This window comes from Theropithecus gelada, chromosome 6 (genome assembly GCF_003255815.1).
Source record: "Theropithecus gelada isolate Dixy chromosome 6, Tgel_1.0, whole genome shotgun sequence".
Lineage (NCBI taxonomy): Eukaryota > Metazoa > Chordata > Mammalia > Primates > Cercopithecidae > Theropithecus > Theropithecus gelada.
The window spans coordinates 115716755-115740449 of record NC_037673.1 but is presented as its reverse complement, the minus strand read 5'-3'; the positions used below and the strand labels follow the sequence as shown (position 1 = coordinate 115740449).

Sequence of the window (23695 nt, the reverse complement as noted above, 5' to 3'; positions counted from 1 at the left end):
AGTGCAACAAGGCGATCTTGGCTCACTGCAACCTCCACCTCCCAGGTTCAAGTGATTCTCCTGCTTCAGCCTCCTGAGTAGCTGGGATTACAGGCACCTGCCACCACGCCCAGCTAATTTTTGTATTTTTAGTAGAGATAGGGTTTCACCATGTTGGCAGGTTGGTCTTGAACTTCTGACCTCAGGTGATCCACCCACTTCGGCCTTCCAAAGTGCTGGGATTACAGGCAGTGAAGGTGAGAAATTATATTTTTAATAATTGTATGCATGAAACAAAGTTTGTGTTAAATACTTACATGTGGCATTTTCTACTTATAGCATCACGTTGGTACTCAAAAAATTTTGAATTTTGGAACATTTCAGAACCGAATTAGGGACTGTCGACTTCCAGTGGGAAAGCAACCACTGGCAATATGCAAAATTGAGAGCATTTATGGCTATAATTCAATAAAACTTTATTTAAAGAAGCATGGAGAAGTCTGGATTTCACCTGCGGGGATGGCCATAGTTTGTTGATCCCTAGCCTAGGGCCATAGGATCTAACAAAAGTAGGTATGCTTTACCAAAATCTCTGGGACGTAGCTAAGGCAGCATTAAGAGGAAATTCATAGCATTAAATGTCCACACCAAAAAGTTAGAAAGATCTCAAATTAACAACCTAACATCATAATGGAAAATATCAGAGAAGCAAGAACAAATAAACCCCAAAGCTAGTAGAAGATAAAAAGTAACAAAAATCAGAGCTGAACTGAAAGAAATTGAGACACACAAAACCATTCAAAAGATCAACAAATCCAGGAGTTGGTCTTTTGAAAAAATTAGTAAGACAGAGAGACTGCTAGCTAGACTAATAAAGAAGAAAAGAGAGAAGATCCAAATAAACACAATTAGAAATGACCAAGGGGATGTTACCACTGACCCCACAGAAATAAAAATAACCATTAGAAACTACTATGGGCACCTCTATGCACACAGACTACAAAACCTACAAGAGATGGATAAATTCCTGGACACACACACCCTCCCAAGACTGAACCTGGAAGAAACGATTCCCTGACAAAGCTAATAATGAGCTCTGAAATTCAATCAGTAATGAATAGCATACCAACCAAAAAAAGCACAGAACCAGATGGATTAACAGCCAAATTCTACCGAATGTACAAAGAAAAGCTGATACCATTCCTACTAAAACTACTCCAAAAATTGAGGAGGGGAAACTCCTCCACACCTAATTCTATGAAGTCAACATTATCCTGATACCAAAACCTTCAGAGACATAACAGAAAAAGAAAACTTCAAACCAATATCCTTGATGAATGTCAACACAAATATATTCAACAAAATACTCGCAAACCAAACCCAGCAGCACATCAAAAAGCTAATTCACCATGATCAAGTAGGCTTAATTCCCAGGATGCAAGTTTGGTTCAACATATGCAAATCAATAAACGTGATGAATCACACAAACAGAACTAAAGACAAAAACCACATAATTATATCGGAAAAGGCTTCTGATAAAATTCAACATCAATCCATGTAAAAACTCCCAGTAAACTAGGTATTGAAAGAACATACTTCAAAATAGTAAGAGCCATCTATGACAAACCCACAGCCAACATCATACTGAATGGGCAAAAGCAGGAAGCATTCTCCTTGAAAATAAACACAAGACAAGGACGCTCTCTCTCACCACTCCCATTCAACCTAGTATCCAAAGTCCTGACCAGAGCAATCAGGAAAGAGAAAGAAATAAAAGGCATCCATATAGGAAGACAGGAAGTAAAACTATGCCTGTTTGTAGATGACATGATTCTATATCTAGAAAACACTATGTCTCAGCCCAAAAACTCCTAGATCTGATAAACAACTTAGCAAAGTTTCAGAATACAAAAATCAGTGCACAAGAAATCACCAGCATTCCTATACACAACAGCTAAGATGAGAGCCAAATCAGGAAGGCAGCCCCATTCATAACTGCCACAAAAAGAATAAAATACCTAGAAATACAGCTAACCAGGAGGTGAAAGATCTCTACAATGAGAATTACAAAACACTGCTCAAAGAAATCACATAAGACACAAACAAATGGAAGAAACATCCCATGTTCATGGAGAAGAAGAATCAGTATCATTAAAGTGGATATACTGCCCAAAGCAATTTACAGATTCAATGCTATTCCTAACAAACCACCAACAACATTCTTCACAGAACTAGAGAAACCTATTTTAAAATTAGTATGAAACAACAACAACAAAAGAGCCTAAATAGCAAGGCAATCCTAAGCAAAAGGAACAAAACTGGAATCACATTACCTGATTTTGAAGTATACTACAAAAATACAGTAACCACATGGAAAAGTATTGGTACAAAAACAGGCACATTGACCACTGGAACAGAATAGAGAACTGGGAAATAAGGTGACATGCCTCTGGCCATCTGATCTTCAACAAAGCTGACAAAAACAAGCAATTAAGAAAAGACTGCCTATTCTATAAACGGTGCTGGGATAACCGGCTAGCCAAATGCAGAAGATTGAAACTGAACCCCTTCCTTGCAACATACACAAAAATCAACTCAAAAGGGATTAAAGACTTACGTGTTAAACCAAAAGCTATAAAAGTTTTGGCAGACAAGCTAGGCAATACCACCCTGGACATAGGAACAGGCAAAGATTTTATGACAAGGACCCCAAAAGGAATTGCAACAAAAGCAAAAATTGACAAATAGGATCTAATTAAACTTAAGAGCTTCTGCACAACAAACTATCGACAGAGTAAACAGACAACCTAAATGGGAGAAAATATTTTCAAACTATGTTCCTGACAAAGGTCTAACATCCAGCATCTATAACGAACTTCAACTGACTTACAAAAGAAAAACAAACACCACCATTAAAAAATGGGCAAAGGACACGAACAGACACTCTGCAAAAGAAGACGTACATGCCAATGAGCATAAGAAAAAAGCTCAATATCACTGATCATTTGAGAAAGCAAATCAAAAGCACAATGAGATACCATCTCACACCAGTTAGAATGGCTATCATTAAAAAATAACAGATTATTTATAAAAAATAACAGATGCTGGGAAGGTTGCAGAGAAAAGGGAACACTTATGCACCGTCAGTGGGAGTGTAAATTACTTCAACCACTGTGGAAAGCAGTATGGCAATTCCTCAAAGAGCTAAAAATGCAACTATCATTTGACCCAGCAATCCCATTACTGGGTATATACCTAGGGTAATACAAATGATTCTACCATAAAAGACACATGCACACAAGTGTTTGCTGCAGCATTATTCACAATAGCAAAGACATGGAACGAACCTAAATGCTCATCAGTGACAGACTGGTTAAGGAAATGTGGTACAGATACAAGAAATACTATGCAGCCATAAAAAAGAATGAGATAATGTCTTTTGCAAGAACATGGATGGAGCTGGAGGTTACTATCCTTAGCAAACTAGCACAAGAACAGAAACCCAAATACTGTATGTTCTCACTTAAAAGTGGGAGCTAAATGTTGAGAACTCGTGAACACAAAGAAGGGAACGACAGACAGTGGGGTCTACTTGAGGGGGGAGGGGGGAGGAGAAAGAGGATCAGAAAAAATAACTATTGGGGGCCAGGCATGGTGGCTCACAGTTGAAATCCCAGCACTCTGGGAGGCTGTGGCAGATGGGCTGCTTGAGCACAGGAGTTTGAGACCAGTCTGAGTAACAAGGTGAAACCCCGTCTCTACAAAAAATACAAAAAATTAGTTGGGCATGGTGTTGCATGCCTGTGATCCCAGCTACTCAGGAGGCCGACACAGGAGGATCGTTTGTGCCCAGGAGGTGAAGGCTGCAGTGAACTGTTATCATGCCACTGCACTCCAGCCTGGTTAACAGAGTAAGACTTTGTCTCCAAAAAAGGAAAAGTAACTACTGGGTACTGGGCTTAGTACTACCTGAGTGATGAAATAATCTGTAGAACAAATTCTCATGAGTTTATTTCTGGGTTCTCTATTTTGTTCCACTGGTCTATTTGTCTATTTTTGTACCAGTACCATGCTGTTTTGGTTACTGTTGCTTTGTAGTATAGTTTGAAGTCAGGTAATGTGATGCCTTGTTCTTTTTGCTTAGGATTGCTTTGGCTAATCCAGCGCTCTATTGCTTCCATGTGAAATTTAGAATAGTTTTTTCCTAATTCTGTTAAGAATGATGTTGGTAATTTGACAGGAATTGTGCTGCATCTGTTGACTGTTGCTTAGTGCTATAAACTTTTAACACTTCTGTAACCAGTTATTTTGAACAGCACTGCTCTAGAGCAGGCATCAATAAACTATGGCTCACAGTCCAAATCTAGTCTACCTACCATTTTAAGAAATAAAGTTTATTGGACAACAACTGAATATATTTGTGTACATGTTGTCTATGGTTGCTTTCACTCTACATTGGCAGGGTTGAGTAGTTATGACAAGAATGTGCAGCCCAAAAAGTAAAACTCCTATCTTAAAAACAGTATTCAGGGTGGGTGTGGTGGCTCACACCTGTAATCCCAGCACTTGGGGAGGCCGAGGCGGGTGCATCACCTGAGGTCAGGAGTTTGAGACAAGCCTGGCCAACATGGTGAAACCCCATTTCTACTAAAAATACAAAAATTAACCAGGCATGGTGGCGGGCTCCTATAATCCCAGCTACTCAGGAGACTGAGGCAGGATAATCGCTTGAACCCAGGAGGCAGAGGCTGCAGTGAGCTGAGATTGTGCCATTGCACTCCAGCCTGGATGACAGAGTGAGATGCCATCTCAAAAAACAAACAAAAAAACCCAAACAATATTCATAAGAAAACCTACTTGAAAGGAGTGTTCGTAGGTTCCAGTAAAGCTTTGTGGCGAAGAATTGCAGGACCTGCAGACAAACTCTCTTCAGAGGTATGACTTGCGATATAATTTTGAGGTGGCCCACCATGGATTTCAAGTCGTCGGAGAAGAACTTGTTCCCAACATTGAAGAGTTTTTAGAACCGCATGACAAAGAGGTGAACTAACTGGAAGCTCTAAAATGGGAACACTGACTCATATTAATCTTATGCAGTAAAATGCCATATTCAATTTTAAGGAAGACTGAAATGAGAGCAGGGAGAGCGGATGCAGGAAAAAAAAAGACTGAGATTAAATATTAACATACACTTTGGCAGGGAAGATGTGCAAGGTGAGATGGGCAAAGAAATCCAGAGGATTACAAAAGGTATGCCATAAATCTGTGTAAGTATTTCAACATTACTGCTTCTGACTTCAATATTACAAGAAAAATGTATCTGAAGATTTTGAAAATATGTATGTGGGGAAAATTAATTGCTTTAAATCAAACTTGTCCAACCCATGGCCCACAGGCTGCATACGGCCCAGACAGCTTTGAGTGAAGCCCAACACAAATTCGTAAACTTTCTTAAAACATTATGAATTTTTTTGTGATTTTTCTTTTAAGCTCATCATCTGTTGTTAGTATGAATGTATTTCATGTGTGGCCCAAGGCAATTATTCTTCCTGTGTGGCCCAGGGAAGCCAAAAGATTGGACACCCCTGCTTTAATTTGTATCGGACTAATTTCTGTATGGCATATAACTCTTTAAGAGCTATAGAAAATGAAAACAAAACATAAAGTTAAAATTAAATAATACTTGCCATGGAACTCAGCACTTTGCAATTCTGCCCATCCATACTCTGGAGTCCTAATCTCACTTTCAACTTTTAGTTATTCCTACTACTTACCTCTCTATATCTAAATAACATGCTTAATACTTAATTTTTCAATTTCAGAAATGATCTACTGATTTACTACTATGGCATAATCAGAATAAACTCCTCTGTCATCATTATGATAGAGTCTCATAAAAATATTTCGTTAAATTGGTATTTTTGTGTTTACTGTATCATATATACAGAACTACAGTTCATAGCAGAATCACTTAGAATGTTATCATGCCCCTTTCTTTCCTGTACAATCTTTTCCTCCTTTGAAGTTAATAATTGCTAGCTTTTGCATTTGTTTAGTTTTCTCTCCATTGTAAAATCCCTTAACACTTGGCTAGAGTATAGAGTCTCAATATAGTCAATCATATCACGTTCAGTGCCCTTGATTTCTTGGATGTTGCCCTCCTCAAGCACCTAACAGTATGACAGATACATTTACAGACGGATGGTTTAGTTAAAAGAAATCTAACTTCTATAACAGGATGTCACTAAAATTCCCCCCCCCCACTCCAGAAAAAAAACAAAAAAACCCAAAAAAAACAGGTAGTAAGTCAAAAGCAATGGTACCATGAGTTCAAGTGGAGCTATTTATTACCTGCAAGATCATGACCTGCAAAGGGATAAAAAGTCTTCAAATTGTTGAGCACCAATTGCACCATTGCCAACCGCATCAAGGACCAACTAAAAATAAAGCAACAATAGATCTGTTAACAATTTCTATAGGGATTTAGAAAAGTATACTACCCTTTGATTCAACAAATTCCACTATTAGGAATCAACCTGAATATACCCCTCTATGAAAACAAAATAATATACACATCCAGTTAGTCGTTTCAGCATTATCTACAATAGCAGAAGTGCAAAAATAACCAAAATTGTCCACAACGAGAGTACTCGTTGAATAACTATTTTTGACCTAAGGAATATTAGGGTAACCATAAGGAGTAATGAAGAAGGATCTCTAAATGTTAATATGGAGTAAGTTTTCATATGTAGTAATAAATAAAAAGCAGGTAGCAGAACACTATATGTAGTATGCTACCCTCTGCAAAAAATCTGGGGGAATAAGTTTGGACAGATGCTTTTGCTTATTTGCAAACAGAAGGATAAACCAGAAGCTAATAAAAGTGATTTGCTGTAGAGGATGTGCAGAAGAAATTGGATAGAGTAAATAGAAGCTTAAGTAAAACTTGTGATTTCACATTTTTATATAGTTTGGTTTAAAAAAAAGTCAGCTTCTCTTTTATTTCAAGTGGAACATATTTATTTCTTAAAGGACTGAATTTTTAGTTATTTTTTAACAGTAGTACAAAAACATAAAATTTACCATTTTGGCCATTTTTAAGTTTATAGTTCAGGGGCATTAAGTACATTCATAATGCTGTGCAACCACCATCACCATCCAATTCCAGAATTCTTTTTATCTTGCAAAACTGAAACTCTAAATTCATTCCCCATTCTCCCCCCACCGCCAGCCCTTGAAAACCACTATTTTATTTTTAGTCTTTATGTATTTCATGATTCTAGGTACCTCATATAAGTGAAATCACATACTATAACCCTTTCTGTGACTGATTTATGTCACTTAGCATTATACCCATGTTGTAGCATGTGTCAGAATTTCCTTCCTAATTAGGGCTGAATAATACTCCGTTCAACATACATAGCACATTTTGTTTACTAATTCATCTGTTAAAACACACTTGATTGTTTCTTCCCCTCGGTTACTGTAACTAGTGCTGCTAAGAACATGGGAAGTACAAATATCTGTTTCAGTCCCTGTTTTCAATATTTTCAGGTATATATCCATAGTGGAAAGGCTGGATCATATGTTAATTTCTATTTTTAATTTTTTAAGGAACCAGTATACTGTTTTTCACAGTTGCTGCACCATTTTACATTCTCACCAAAAGTGCACAAAGATTCCAATTTCTCCTCCTCCTTGCCAGCACTGTTATGTTTTTTTTTTTGTAGCCATCCTAATGCATATGAGATGTTGCCTCATTGGGAAACTGATCTGCCTTTCTCTAATGATTAATGATATTGAACATCTTTTCATATTCTTATTGGCCATTTTCATATCATCTTTGGAGAAATGTCTATTCAAGTCCTTTGTTCATTAACACTTTTTTTTTTTAGAAATATAGATGGGGTTTTGCCATGTTGTCTGGGCTGATCTTGAACTCCTGGGTTCAAGTGATCTGACCACCTTGGCCTCCCAAAGTGCTGGGATTACAGGTATAGGCCATCATGCCCAGCCCTTTGTTTATTTTTTAAATTATTTGTCTTTTTGTTTTTTTTTTTTTTTTTTGAGACAGAGTCTTGCTTAGTCGCCCAGGCTGGAGTGCAGTGGCGCGATCTCGGCTCACTGCAAGCTCCGCCTCCCGGGTTCACGCCATTCTCCTGCCTCAGCCTCCCGAGTAGCTGGGACTACAGGCGCCCGCCTCCTCGCCCGGCTAATTTTTTGCATTTTTAGTAGAGACGGGGTTTCACCGTGTTAGCCAGGATGGTCTCGATCTCCTGACCTCGTGATCCGCCCGCCTCGGCCTCCCAAAGTGCTGGGATTACAGGCGTGAGCCACCGTGCCCGGCCTATTTGTCTTTTTGTTGTTGAGTTGTGCAGTTTGACTTTTAAATGATTTATATACTGAAAAAGTAAAATTCATTCAGCAGGGGGAAAAAAACTCTCAATAAACCAGGAAGTAAATAATCTCATAGTAACTTTTAAATAAAGAATGACTTCAATGTCCTCATACATTTATCTCTTTTGGAAAATTTACATTTTTTTATCACGCCATTAACATACCATGTTTTAGTAAAACATATATATGTTTTAGATGTAAACATATCAACAGAGACAAGTTAATATTCCATCATTCATGAATGTAAGAATAACGCAGTACTGGAGCCAGAGGTGAGCATTTAGAACATTTATATGGTATACAGAGTACTTTTTGAAGATAGTGCCTATTGATATCTTATAGTACTAGTGTTCTACTGAAAATACTTTATATTTTCTAGACTAAAACAGTAGAACTTGTTTATGTTAGAGCCCAAAATGCAATGTATAATCTTGGAGCAAGATTTGTTAGGAATGATGCAAATTACGGATAGTCCATTAATGGACAAACAAAGGTATGTGAGAAATTATTGTTAAGGAAAGGAATTTAACAATTTCAACTAAAGAAATTTGAGTTATAATGTGTTATAAAGTCAACATAGAAATTATTGTTAAGGAAAGGAATTTAACAATTTCAACTAAAGAAATCTGGGTTATAATGTGTTATAAAGTCAACAAGCTATTAATTTCACACGTATTTTTTCAAAAATATTATTTATATAAACCATGATTTTTAAAAAGAAATTTAAAATAAAATATTCCATACCTATATGAATTTGAATTAGAATGCTCCTGGAGATGGAAATCTGATGCTAAAACATCATCATCATCATCATCATCATCGTCACTTCCCAGACTCTCCTCTGAATCATATTCAGCTCTACTTTGAGAAGGGGGTAGAAAAGGCTAAAATAAAGGAATCATGAAATTTATCAGCCAAATATCTAATTTAATACATTCAAACATATAGTCTAACAGTAATAATTCATCTCATTTGCAGATACTTCACTATAAGAGAGGTAAGTAACTATTATCTTACCATCCTATGCCTTTGACATCACGTGATACAATTCCATTATTTTTTCATCCATTCAACAAAAATTTATTAAGTATTCACTGTGCGGCAAGAATTCTACCTGATTTAAGAATTTTTAAGACAGATACAATCACCACCCTCATTTACATTTTACATGTTAGTGGAAAAAATAGGCAAATAACAGAAAACTAAATACAACTTGTATTATGAGCTACAAAGAAAAGAAATGGAGAATAAGGAGAATTGAGATAAGGTGATCATGGAAGTCCTCTTTGAAAAGTACGAGACGCCGGGCGCGGTGGCTCACGCCTATAATCCCACCACTTTGGGAGGCCGAGGCGGGCGGATCACAAGTTCAGGAGATCGAGACCATCCTGGTGAACACAGTGAAACCCCGTTTCTACTAAAAATACAAAAAATTAGCTGGGCGTGGTGGTGGGCACTTGTAGTCCCAGCTACTTGAGAGGCTGAGGCAGGAGAATGGTGTGAACCAGGAGGGGGAGGTTGCAGTGAGCCGAGATCGCACCACTGCACTCCAGCCTGGGCAACAGAGCCAAACTTTGTCTCAAAAAAAAAAAAAAGAAAAAAAGAAAAGTATGAGAACTAAAGGACAAGAAGGAATAAACCATACAACAAGAGGGAAGAAAAGCATTTTAGACAGTGGAAAAAGAATGCAGAAAGAGTTTGGGAAAGAGTTTGGTTTGAAAATAGTTTGATTGAGTCTGCTAAGCGGAAAGATAAATGTTGGGAGAAAGATTGGAGAGAATAGCAAATGACAGCTCAGATGGGGTCTCGCAGGCCATGGTAAAGGAATGTAAGGGAATGCCACCAATAAGTTGTAGGTAGAAGACAGCTTCTGAGATTTGTATGCTAAGTATATCATTACGATCAATCTCTTATGAGAGAAAAGCTAAATGGCAAGAGTAGAAATGGAGACATCAGTAACTAAAACAGGAGTTGGCAGCTTGGATATAGGTGGTTAGTAATGAAGCTGGAGAGAAATAGTAGATTCAAGACATATTTTGGAGAAAGCACCGACAGATCTGCTGATAGATTTGGAGAGCAAGAGAAGGTGGGGGAAAAACAAATGATTCCCAGGTTTTTGGCTTGAGCAACTATAAGGATGAATATATAATTTCATAAAATGGAAAGACTGGGTATGAGAGGGAAGGTTTTGGGGAAAACCGATATAAAATGTACAAATGACGAAGAAGACCAACATTCATGGGTCAAATAGAAGAGGAAGGATGAAGAAAGAAGATTATGAAGGAATAAATAGTAAGTTTAAGAAAAAAAGCTACAAGAAACTCGCATCAGGAGAAAAGAAGAGAAAAGCATTTCAAGGCAGGAGTAGTGAAGAATGTTGAATGATGCTAAGAAGACAGATTAAGAAAATAATTAAAAAGTTTCCACTATACTTGACATGGATATCACCTGAATCTCAACAAGAGCAGTTTTAATGGGTGTAACTGGGTCAGAAAGTTATATGCTAAGTAAGTATGAAAGGGAAACAAGGCAGTAGAAAGCACATGTGTCTATAGTTTTGAAAAGCTGAATGTGAGTGGGAAAAATGGGATAGCAGCTGGAAAATATTTCAGGGTCAAAGCAGGGGTTTGGGATGGGAGATACTAAAGCACATTTTCATCTTGATGTGAAGGATTCGACAGAGAGGAAGAGAACTGAAAACACAGGGGAGAGTAGAGAAGAAAAGAAAGAATGCGATTCAGAGTAGAACTCGAGAAAATGGTCTTTGATAGAAGGACTTTTCCTCCACTATAACAGGAGGGAATAAGCCAGGAACAAATGTAATTGATCTGTAACTTTAAATTGGGATGATGAAAAAGTTTTGTCTGATTCTATCTTTCTCAGAGACTTACAAGGTGAGGTCATCAATTAAGAGTGAGGATAGGATGGAAAGGGAGATGTGGGAAGTTTGAAAAAAAGGTTGTAAAACCTTGGAAGACCAACAAAGAAACATAGCAGGGAGAGTGGAACTTCTGGAACAGCTGAGTAAACAGCTTGGTAAGTCCTTTCTCCAAAAAGCAACAATAAAATTGAACAAAGTTGTAGAAAACAACCAATGGTTGACCCATGCATATAACACATAGAGAAGTATTTATTTAAAAAAATCTATGGGATTTGATCTGGGTAAAACAGTGAGAACTTGGTTAGGAGCTGTTCCCATTCTACCCCAATCTCTGTGGTGTAGGTGTTCCACCAGCGTCAGCAGGGCAGGCTGTGAAGACTAGAGTTCTGATGCCCTGCCAGAGGGGTTGTCTTTAAAATTCTAGGCCCATAGGCATTATCAAAAGTAACAGAGATCTCAGGAGCAAACAATTAGGGAAGGTAACATCTCAACTACTTTGAAGTTGTGATATTGACTGGGTGTAAGGGCAGACCCTAGACATTTAACAAAAAGATTCAGAAACAAGACAGCTAAAGAAGGCCTTGCTAACCAACAATCCTATATCCAGCAAAAACTCTCCTTCAAAATATAGAAGTGAAATAAAGATATTCCTAGATAAATGAAGTGCTTAATAAATATTTGTTGAATATATGAATAAATAAATCACTCAAAAAATGGCAGTGAGGAACAAGGAGACACAAACTCCCTTCATTACCCTTAAGCATGTAGGATATGAGAAAAATAAAAGCCATAGCTTAGTAGGCCTGGAAGACTTTTGTCACCAGAGAACAGTTAGAGTTAGATGTCAATTTGTGCAGGAGAACGTCTGGAAATTGAGAATGTGAGGGATGTGGCTGATGACACAAAAAGTGAAAGATACTTATATAGGCAGTCCTTGTTTCGCACAGTATTGCATGACTATAAAAATGACCATGCATGCAGAAACTATACAGAGCAATAATAATCAATGGGAAAAATTACAAATGTTTTGTGACCTTTAAAAACATTTGTCAAAACACTAAAAACTCTTACCATCAGCTATAAATGAATAGAAAAAATTTTTTAAAATAAACTAATTTTAACATACTGTAATTAAAATATTAGGAATACAAAGAAATAACATGTTTTATTTCTTTGTAAAAAACTTATCAAGAGTAGTTTGAGTAGCGATTGCCTTTTATCTCTGTAACTTAGGATATGAAGCAAGCATTTCTTCTGTGCCTTAAACAAACTGTCACACTTCTAAGATTTTATCAGCTTCCAACATACTGTTCTTTGCATTTTCAATGCTGTGAATCCCTTCAATGTGAAGTTTTTTGGCAAGGTCACTATCTCTGAACATCTTCATCATTTTATCACAACTACTTTCTACATTTATAAGTTCATCTTCACTAAATTCCTCTGGCTGTACATCTAGAGTCTTTCAAATGGCAGCATTGTCAACATACCCACGGTTGGCTATTTGTTCTCTAACTTCATTATGTTCAACTTGAATATCACTCTCAGTACTATCACTTTTTTTATGGATGCACTTTCATCTTAGTTGGCCACTTCCCTCTTCTGATTAAATCCAATTTTGTACTCTATCATATGGGTTTATCACAGGAGAAGAAACAAAACAACTGCATGCTTTGCTGTGTATGAACTGAGTAACAGGTGCTACATAATCAATCACTGAAAGACTTTAAAAGAACTGATATGATTGGTCACTGATCAAAAAGTGCATATTTACATAGTGATTTCTAGAATGAAGCAGGGAAGTTTACTCATATTTAATATACTGTGGTAACAAATTTGAACCATGTTGTTGAGGGAATAATGTTACTTAACTAAACACTGGTAATTGAAATTTATGCATTTCAGAATAATGAAAGACTGCTGTAGTATAAAAAAAAATGTATATGGATGATAGATGACCAGAGCACTTTGATTTCTTAATCACCATCAAGTACATTAACATGAGAGTGTTAAGCAAATTATCTTTTATCTCATAAAAATATAATAAAATGCAAAAGTTGTTTAAAATGCAAACATCATAATTTACCAAAAAACTGCCTTAAAAACTCTATGAAATATGGTCAAAATATTCTAAGGTATACATTTTTGGAATGTAGCCTGATAGTAACGAAAATTTTCTAAACCAAAGTGTGAAAACATTTGGAAGCACCAAAAATTACACTTATTTCTGATATTCTCATTTCTATTTGACTATGAAAATATTGATCTAGATAGCATTTTAATTACCTTAGCTATGAAATAGTCCCAGATGCTGAGCTCGGGTGGGATGAACTTTTCTTTAACTGCCAGTGACTCCTGGCTTACTGGTGCTGAGGAAGGGGTCAGTGGGGCAGATTCTCTGCAAGACATTTTTGATGATCTAAAACGTTTGTTCTGTTTTTCTCCTTCTTCAACTAGTGAAGAAACTAATAAAAAGAAAATAAAACGTTACTGAAGTACTATTTTCATTGCATTTATTTCACCTGTGTTTATATAAGATCTAAGGTTAATTACAAATAAGCACGCACAAAAAAATAAGATTAAGATTATGAAAGTACACAGCAGGTAAGAAAATAAATAGAGGAAGACAAACATTTTTGTCTAGCAACCTCTGCTTTTTCCTCAATTTGTCTCTCTCTCTCTAAATGCTGACTTATCTATTATATGTGAAAGATAAAAGGATGTAATATCCACCCATAAATCAGTCCACAATTTAACTATGAACATGATAGGAAATTTCCAACATCCTTCTACTTTGCTTTTTTTAAAGATTATCATGGGATGTCAGTGTTAATTAAAAGCAACAACTCCCTTCTGAGATTCTTCGGTAATCATGTGGCCTTATATCTAAAACTATATTTTTCATTAGAAAATATAAACAAAATTCAGGCACCATAACTACTTAAACTAATTCAAACTTTTGGAAATGGCTCAGAGATAGAATTTTCTAGTCAATGGAATGACAAAGAAGAAAATAATGCAATCTTCTTGTTTTATTTTGTGAACACTCCACAATTAGGCAGTATTTTTTTAGTATATTACCTCAGAATACTAAAGACATTAGCATTAAAAAAGTTATACAAATCTTTAATCAACCTTGAGTTACAAAATGCAAATCACCAGTAGATAATCAAGGATTTTGCAAAGGCATGATCTAATACACAGGCAAACAATTCCACATTAAGGCACACCAATATTCTCCTTTGATGGTTCCAATGAGATTTTACTTACCTTCCACAGGAAAGAAAATACTTGTGCTGTAATACAATTTGGTTTTATTGTTTGAGCGTCTCAGCTTGCAGACACAGCATGCACATGCATTATAACAAGCTATAGTCAAGCTGAGTTTAATATAGTAATTTGGTTATTTCAGAAAAAGGGAAAGATGAAAAAAATATTAGTATTCTAGGAGACTACTAAAAAGTGGCATAAAAAGATTATTACTTAATCTTTCAAATGATTTTAAAAGGAACTGTTAGATTAAATGTGTAAATTTTTTTCTTTGTTCTTACTAACATTTGATAACCAACAATCAAGTTTCCAGTATTACTGCTGCATACATTAACACACATTCTAAAACTTAAACAGTAGTTTACCAACTTCTCATCAAGTGAAAAGTGAGAACTATAGAGGTATTTTTTTACCTTTCAAAAACTTAATGCTAAGTTTTTTTTTTTTTTTTTTTTTTTTTTTTTTGAGACGGAGTCTCGCTGTGTCGCCCAGGCTGGAGTGCAGTGGCCGGATCTCAGCTCACTGCAAGCTCCGCCTCCCGGGTTTTTACGCCATTCTCCTGCCTCAGCCTCCCGAGTAGCCGGGACTACAGGCGCCCGCCACCTCGCCCGGCTAGTTTTTCGTATTTTTTAGTAGAGACAGGGTTTCACCGTGTTAGCCAGGATGGTCTCGAACTCCTGACCTCGTGATCCGCCCGTCTCGGCCTCCCAAAGTGCTGGGATTACAGGCTTGAGCCACCGCGCCCGGCCGCTAAGTTTTAAAGTAAATTTATCAATTTATAATTTGGCTTTAACATTACTATTTTGTCTTTTTTAAGAGATGGAGGTCTCCCTATGTTGCCTAGGCTGGATTTAATCCCTGGACTCAGGGGATACCCACAACTCAGACTCCTGAGTGGCTGGGACTACAGGCTGGTGCCACTGCACCTGGCTGATTTTATGTTATTAAAAAGCATGTGAACCAAGGAGTATAGACAATCTCTGAAAAAAATAAAATGTACAATGTTAAATTAATAGATTTTTGCCAAGATTGCTATGTCATAAAAATAGTTTCCTTTTTTTCTTTTACTGACCCATTGGTAGATAAAAATAGTTTTAAAGGTAAAACATGAGAGTTTTTAAAGACAGAAAACACTTGAAAGTACAAGTTGTGAATCCAGTCATGTGACATGAAAATATTAACCACACTGGGAGCAAACATTTAAAATTTACAGACTCAACACCAGGAAGTAGAAAACCACTTATTAAAACACTTTTTGGCTGGGTGCGGTGGCTCATGCCTGTAACCCCAGCACTTTGGGAGGCAGAGGTGGGCAGATAACCTGAGGTCAGGAGTTCGAGACCAGCCTGGCCAACATGGTGAAACCCTGACTTCACTAAAAATACAAAAATGAGCCAGGTATGGTGGCATGTGCCTGTAATCCCAGCTACTCAGGAGGCTGAGGCATGAGTATTGCTTGAACCTGGGAGGGGGAGGTTGCAGTGAGCCAAGATTATGCCTGGGCGACAAAGCAAGACTCTGTCTCAAACAACCACCACCACCACCACCACCCTATTCATGAAGCAGGACCAAAGGAAAAAAAAAATTGGCAGTTTTACAGTAATGAACGTGTATTACTTTAGATGTTTTAACTAAAAGGACATTAGCGATGTCACCCAGCAAACAAGAAATGACCTGTGACTTGTCAATAGGGTAGTTACTCCCTCTTCTTTGTCCTCCAATTGTAGGAAGACTTCAGGCAATTTTATGCTTGAATCCTGTTAGGTCAGATTGGTTGTGAAGTTTAGGGGCACCAATTCAAACTAGAGCTGCTAGGGTGTTCAACTGGTTGTTTTTGAAAATGCTAATAATCAAATATCAAGAACATTTGCCACTCCTTGGGTGAAAACTAACTCTACTGTTCTATTATTATGGGAAAACAGCTACTTTATTACTAACAGAAGAAAAAAATAGTATTAGGGAGAAATTAAGAGCAACCTGAACACAGAGTTTATGAATTTTAAGAGGTGTAGGGAGGCTATAAAGTGACTGAAGAAAAACTAAGGCATTCACAGGAAAAACAGAATCATGTCCTGACATAAATTTAAAAAATAAGTTTCAGTTGCTTTCCCAGGAAGTACTTTTTAAAACAAAGTTTCCATGTCAAGACAGTAGACTGTACAGACAAATATGCCTTCCTTCCCTTAAGAATCCTTTCCTCACCCTCAGAATATCTGAATGTGGTTTTCTAATAATTATAAAAGTAACTCCCCAAAGAACCCAAAACAGAAATGGAGAAATGGTTAACAGGCTACACACAGGGAAGGGGAGGAGCAGAGGAATAAGAAAACATTCCTTTCTATAAATTTTTCTGTACTACTAGACTCGTTACCACACACATATATTGCTGTGATTAAAACTAAAATACAAGGGGAAGGTTAAGTTAATATTTATTTTTCAGTTTATCATTTAAAATCAGCACAACGAAATTAATATTCTGAACCTAGATTTAAATGTTATTTCTTTAAAAACTGAACTTAGAGTTCAAGACCCGCCTGGGCAACATGACGAAACCTAGTCTCTACAAAAAAACACAAAAATTAGCTGGGCATGGTGGCGCATGCCTGTAGTCCCAGCTACTTGGGAAGATCTCTTGAGCCCAGGAGGTGGAGGGTGCAGTGAGCTGAGATCACACCATTGCACTCCAGCCTGGGCAACAGAACCAGATCCCGTCTCAACAACAAAACAAACAACAAAAAAACTGAACTTAAAGTAACCAGCAGGCCTCATTCTCTACTTCTTAATCTAAGGCACCCATATCCACAGAGCTATTCATGAGTTTGCCAGAGGATACACGAAGCTTCAGGAGAAACATTAGTCTGGACCTTCAAACTGAGCCCCAAAATATGGAAAAGATAGAAATCATGTAAGTTTAAGGCAAAACAGATTTCAAATTTATTTCTTGCTTTCAGCAAGCCAATTCAGTCTAAGTCTTCAGTCTCCTAAGAGGTATATATTAACCTTTCTTTATCTTCAGGTAAAAAGTGTGAGGACTACAAATGTACATGAACACTAAGTGTAAAACAAATCCTCAAAATTAAATGTAAAACATGATTTTCCAACTAAACTTCAACTATTCCAAAAATAAAAGGATTAAAGAAGCAATTAATTGAACGTACTTCTTAATCCTCAAAGAATAAGATTAGTGATTGAAAAAAAAAAGAAGTCTGGCCAGGCACAGTGGATCATGCCTATAATCCCAGCACTTTGGGAGGCTGAGGCAGGCAGATCACATGAGGCCAGGAGTTTGAGACCAGCCTGGCCAAAATGGCAAAACACTGTCTCTACCAAAAATACAAAAATTAGCCAAGTGTCGTGGTGTGCACCTGTACTCCCAGCTGCTTGGGAGGCTGAGATACAAGAATCACCTGAACCTGGGAGGCAGAGGTTGCAGTGAGCCAAGATCATGCCAGTGCACTCCAGCCTGGGTGACAGAGTGAGACTCTGTCTCAAAAAAAAAAAAAAAAAAAAAAAAAAAAAAAAAAAAAGTCTGGAATATGATACTATCCAGCTTTTAGAAAGATTGACCCTCAAAGTCTTCCTAGGATCATTACCATACACAGTATCTTGAACATGGCTCCATAAATATCTATAAAAATGAAATAATAAATATCAATAGAAAGTGATGATTTGTCTCCAAAACACAGAGCAAGGCGGTCTCCACGGTAGTTGGTGTACAAAATGATTCACTGGAATATGGAAGGAAAATACCACAACTTCTATTTAGATTTATTTTTTGATAAATAGGGGAAAATGGCAGAAGGAGAAGGGAATGAGGTAGTGGAGAAGAAGAAAGGGACAGGAGAAGAAAGGGACAGGGGAAGAAATAGAGGGAAAGGAGAAGGGACAAGAAGAAAGGAGAGATGGGAGCAGAGGGACAGGAAAGCAGAGGAAAGAAGGGGAGGAAGGAAAGTAGGAGAAGAAACTAAATGTTGTCAATGTTTAACATCTGGATCGATAGCAGTAGACATAAATATACATATATTGAGAATTTGGTCAAGCATGTTTTATGGATAAGGTAATGTATTCAAAAGCCTGAAGTCACTGCCCTAGAGTTGTACTTACTTTTCAATCACCCTGAATGCCACAATACGGTTCTATATATAAGATTTCACCCAAACTCAACAAACTTATTGAAAATGTGAATGGAGTATACACCCACAATGGAATATTCAGCTTTAAAAAGGAAATTCTGTTGTAAGCTACAACATGGATGAACATTATACTAGGTGAAATAAACCAGTCACAAAAAGACAAAGCACTATATAATTCCACTTATATGAGGTATATAAAGTAATCAAATTCCTGGAAACAGAGTAGAATGGTGATTACCAGGGATTGTACGAAGTAGGGAAACTGTTTAATGGGTATAGTTTCAGATTCACAAGACGAAAAAGTTCCAGAGATTTGTTTCATCACAATAGACTTACCACTAAACTATATACTTAAAAATGGCTCACTTGGTAAATTTTATGTCATGTGTTTTTAGTCATGATAAAAAAATTAGAATGGAGAAAATATATTCAAGCCATTTTGCTGCAGGACTTAGGACTGCCAGAAATATTAGAAAACCGGGTTGAAGAGAGAGATCCCATGATTGGTCTCAGTAAGGTACACAGAAATATTGAATGAAGCAGGGCATGGTGGCTCACACCTGTAATCCCAGCACTTTGGGAGGTTGAGGTGGGAAGATCACTTCAGTCCGGGAGTCCAAGACCAGCCTGGGTATAGTGAGACCTTGAATCTACAAAAATAAAACTTAAAAAATTGACTAGGCTAATCAATGATGGCATGCACCTGTAGTCCCAGCTACCTGGGGCACTGAGGTGGAAGGATCACTTGAGCCCAAGAGGCCAAGGCTGCAATGAGCTGTGATCGCACCACTGCACTCCAGCCTGGGCGATAGAGCAAGACCCTGCCTCAAAAAAAAAAAAAAAAAAAAAAAAAAGAAGAAAACATGAATGAGGGAGTCTAGGTCAGATAAATGAATGTTGTATTTCTTACAAGGTTAGTTTCTTCTTTTGTCATCCGGCTTTACCAGTGAAATAAAAGAATAATTACATGTAAAAATCTATACATGCACATTTCTTGGAGTTTCTTTTATCTTCTATGCTTTCTCTACTCTTATATAAAAATTTGCCTTCCTGAGTCATTTGTAAAATTAATGAATAGAATACTTTTTAAACTTTAAATTAAAATTTACATTTTATGGTCTTCCATGAAAAGTCTAACAAAAAAATGTACTCCTGGCCAGGCGTGGTGGCTCACATTTGTAATCCCAGCACTTTAGGAGGCCAAGGCAGGCAGATCACTGGTGGTCAGGAGTTTGAGACCAGCCTGGCCCGTCTCTACCAAAAACTACAAAAATCAGCCGGGTATGGTGATGCATGCCTGTAATCCCAGCTACTTGGGAGGCTGAGGTGGGAGAATCACTTGAACTCAGGAGGCGGAGGCTGCAGTGAGCTGAGACCACGCCACTGCACTCCAACCTGGACGACAGAATGAGACTCTGTCTCAAAAAGAAAAGAATAGAAAAAAAAAGTATTCCCTTCCACAGAATTAGTTAGTTTGAAGTTCAGCAGTCTTTTAAAAGTTCCTTATAATAAACCACCAGTTAAATGTTTGGCATATTCAATTATATCTTAAATCACCTATTTTGTTTTACATTTTACTATGCTCAAGTCTTAGCTCTTCCAGTCACGATATTTTGCCATTTTGCTTATTTTGCTAAAGGAATGATAGCAATGATGTGATAATCTTTGAATACTGAATATAGAACTTTTATTTTTATAAAAATTTTATAAGAAAAAGCAAAACATGGATTTTCTGATCTGTTTTAGCATAATAAGTCAGAAATAAACTTTATGTCTAGAATATCATTAGCAATCTCATAGTAAAAAATATATGACATGCTTACCACAAATAAAATATTTATTTTATATTTCCATTCCTCAACTTGGAGACATAAAAAAATCATTACTATGAATTTATTAAGATAGATAATTCACAGTTCATATAAATGCAAGTATCACAAAACACAATAAAATTTCTTAAAAACGTTGTTTTATTTATAATATAGAATAAAAAGCAAAAGTATGGATTTCTAACTGTTAGCAGAAAAAGTAATTTTTTGAAAATTGCTATTTCTTAGCTGGTTATCTTCTTTAAAAATCGACCACAGTAACAAAATAATTCAGAGCTCCATGAACAGATACCTGCACTACAGTTTTAGTTAATTAGAAAAATCAAACTCTTCCATAACATATAAAGTGGAATTCACAAAAAAGATTTAATTAAAAATTAATTCATGTACATTAACATTTTTGTTAAGAATTTTGACCTACCAGACTAGCATCTAATAAAAATCTATCATTTTCTTCAGCTATGAAGCTTAAGTTATCTTTAAATATTATGTTACTACAAGAATACATTAAGTATATAATAGCTATATAGAATGAAATATAATCTAGTTCATGAGGCCATCATTGCAAAGAAAATTTAAATCCAAATTTATAACAGAACAAGGAAAACAAATGATGGCTTTCAAATTCCTCTCATAATACAGTACCGAAACTTATGGAACACTTTTTAGAAAACATGTTTAAGGGTATTTTATCTTCAACATACAATGTATTTCGTCTTCAATATACAATGTATTTCAACATACATGTACTTCATCTTCAATATACAATGCTTTGACACTGGTTTGAGTAGTCAGGAAGATGAAATATTCTAGATTTATCAGCTTTCATTGGCCAAATATAAAAGATAAAAAATTTTAAATATACATTAATTTTAACTGGATTCAAGTTGACTTTTCTAAAATACACTGTTTTATTCCCTTGGTCAACAATGTATATTGAACATTACTTAATGCAATTAGACTCTTGGGACATCATAATTACGATTAGCAGTAATCCAAACACACAGAACTGCTTACCTACAACCCAAAATTTATCAGGTTGCTGTCCTGCCTCGGTAAGTTTTCAGGGCAACATAATAATGCCTTTGAAAAACTGAGATTTCTGAACTTTATATTAAAAGCCAATGCTGCTAGTAGTTCCTTGTCTTGATTGACTTTCTGTTCCGAAATTTTCTCTCTCTAGTTTTCAGTGGATCCCTACTCCATAGGACCTTCACTTCTTTCCCTTTCTTTTTCTTCCTGCTCCTTTTCTTTTCTTTTTTGAGATGGAGTCTTGCTGTCTTGCCCAGGCTGGAGTGCAGTGGCACAATCTCAGCTCACTGCAACCTCCACCTCCCAGGTTCGAGTGATCCTCCTGCCTCAGCCTCCCGAGTAGCTTGGTCTATAGGCGTGCGCCACCACACCTGGCTAATTTTTGTAGAGACAGTGTTTCACCTTGTTGGTCAGGCTGGTCTCAAACTCCTGACCTAGCTGATCTGCCCACCTACGCCTCCCAGAATGCTGGGATTACAGGTGTGAGCCATCACACCCAGCCTTCCTGCTCCTTTTCCAATTAGATCGGCTTTGAAACCAGCAGGCCTTTAGTTTTCATCATTCAGTGAATATATTCCTTTTTTTTCTGGTTAGCAAATGGACAAATTGTACCATTCATGTTTTCTTTAAGTACTCCTTCAGTTACTTCCATGATTGTATTTAGAATACTTTCTGGGTACTCAAGGACAGATGAGCACCATATAACCTGGATATGACTCTATCCAGCCCTACCACTAAGTGAACAATATGTTTTCAGTATTCCTTATTATTGATTGAGGCTAAACATATAGATGCAGATTAAATTTTAGGTCACTTTATTTTTTACTTGGGGTTAAATAAGTGGTAGGATACAGCTTATGACGGACTTATAATGGCTCCCCAAAATAATTTATGTAATGGTATTTTTGCCTACAACCAACAACTACAGGGGTTAATAAGATTGGTGCAAAAGTAACTGTGGTTTTTGCCATTGCTTTTGCACCAACCTTATACAAAGATCAACCTGGACTTTCAGTCAGGTTCTTTACATACATCTGTGCTCAGGAAAATAGAAGAAATTGAGACCTGATGGCTAGTTAATAAGAACGGATTTTCCATTTTCTTTTTATGGCTATCTGGACATCCTTAGCAATAATTTACCCCTTTGTAAACATTTTACATCAACAAGATCACAGTCTTAACAAATGAATTTTTCTCAGAACATATTAAAAACATGGTCAAAATTAATTTACCAATTTTTAATTTAAAATTAAACTCAACAGAGCTGTGGATCTTACTTCCCTTGACTTTGAAAGTTTTTCCTTAATTGAATTCAGATATCTCAAGTATAAATACAGTCCAAGGCAAATTTCATGTGAAATTAGTCTTAAAAAAAAAATCTATACAAAAAGCACAATAAGCAACTTTTTAAAAAACAGAAAAGGAATGTTACAAAAACTAAAAATACTTAATATTTTAATAAGCAAAGGTAAATTTGTTACATAAGATAAATTTGCATATGAAATCTGACATGCATAAGAAGAAAAAGAAGAAGTAAATAAGTTTAATTTAAGGCAAATGGCAGGGACCAGAGAGATAAAACTGTCATCAAAGTAGTAAGTGAAGTGTGATAGGTGGATGAGTACTAGGCAGGATGGTATCAGGCTTCTGGAAAAGTCATGTTAGCATTCTACATATTCAGAATTTTACAACAGCAAAAACTGTATTATCCCCTAGATTTGTTCAAGGAAGCTAAGGGCCATGGCAGGGAAGATTATAAATTATTCCTCTGATGCCATTTATACTATTTCATAAGTACAATTTGTGGTTAGGTCAAATACTTTAAGAGACTCATGGTGAACTCTATGTCCCAAAATATTAACTTTAGTTGTTCTTAAAACCTGAAATTCCTTTAACAGGGAAGGCAAATATTCTATTCCAAATAGAGCAATAATAAAGTGTTTCTACTTGTAAAGCAGGGGTTGGCAAATTGCAATCCAACAGATAAATAATGTTTTATTAGAACACAGCTATACTCATCTGTTTACAAATGGTCTATGGTTGCTTTTGTGCTACAAGGGCAGAACTAAATAGTTGTGAGATACCAAATGGACTCCAAAACCTAAAATATATATTTGCTTTTTTACAGAAAAAGCTGATTGAACTCTGCTCTAAGTTATAAACTGAATTTGCCTCAT

At 36.5% G+C, this 23695-nt stretch overlaps 1 protein-coding gene across 5 annotated transcripts in view; it reads right to left on the bottom strand.

Moving 5' to 3' along the window:
• DMXL1 (Dmx like 1) overlaps positions 1-23695 on the bottom strand; it is a 175984-nt gene that overhangs the window by 45570 nt on the left and 106719 nt on the right. For all 5 annotated transcript variants that reach the window (XM_025388442.1, XM_025388446.1, XM_025388447.1 and 2 more), the window contains 4 exons: positions 13541-13719; positions 9121-9260; positions 6331-6416; positions 4837-5038 (listed from right to left, as the gene is read on the bottom strand). In XM_025388442.1, the coding sequence (XP_025244227.1) occupies positions 4837-5038; positions 6331-6416; positions 9121-9260; positions 13541-13719 (607 nt within the window). The remainder of the gene's footprint in view (positions 1-4836; positions 5039-6330; positions 6417-9120; positions 9261-13540; positions 13720-23695) is intronic.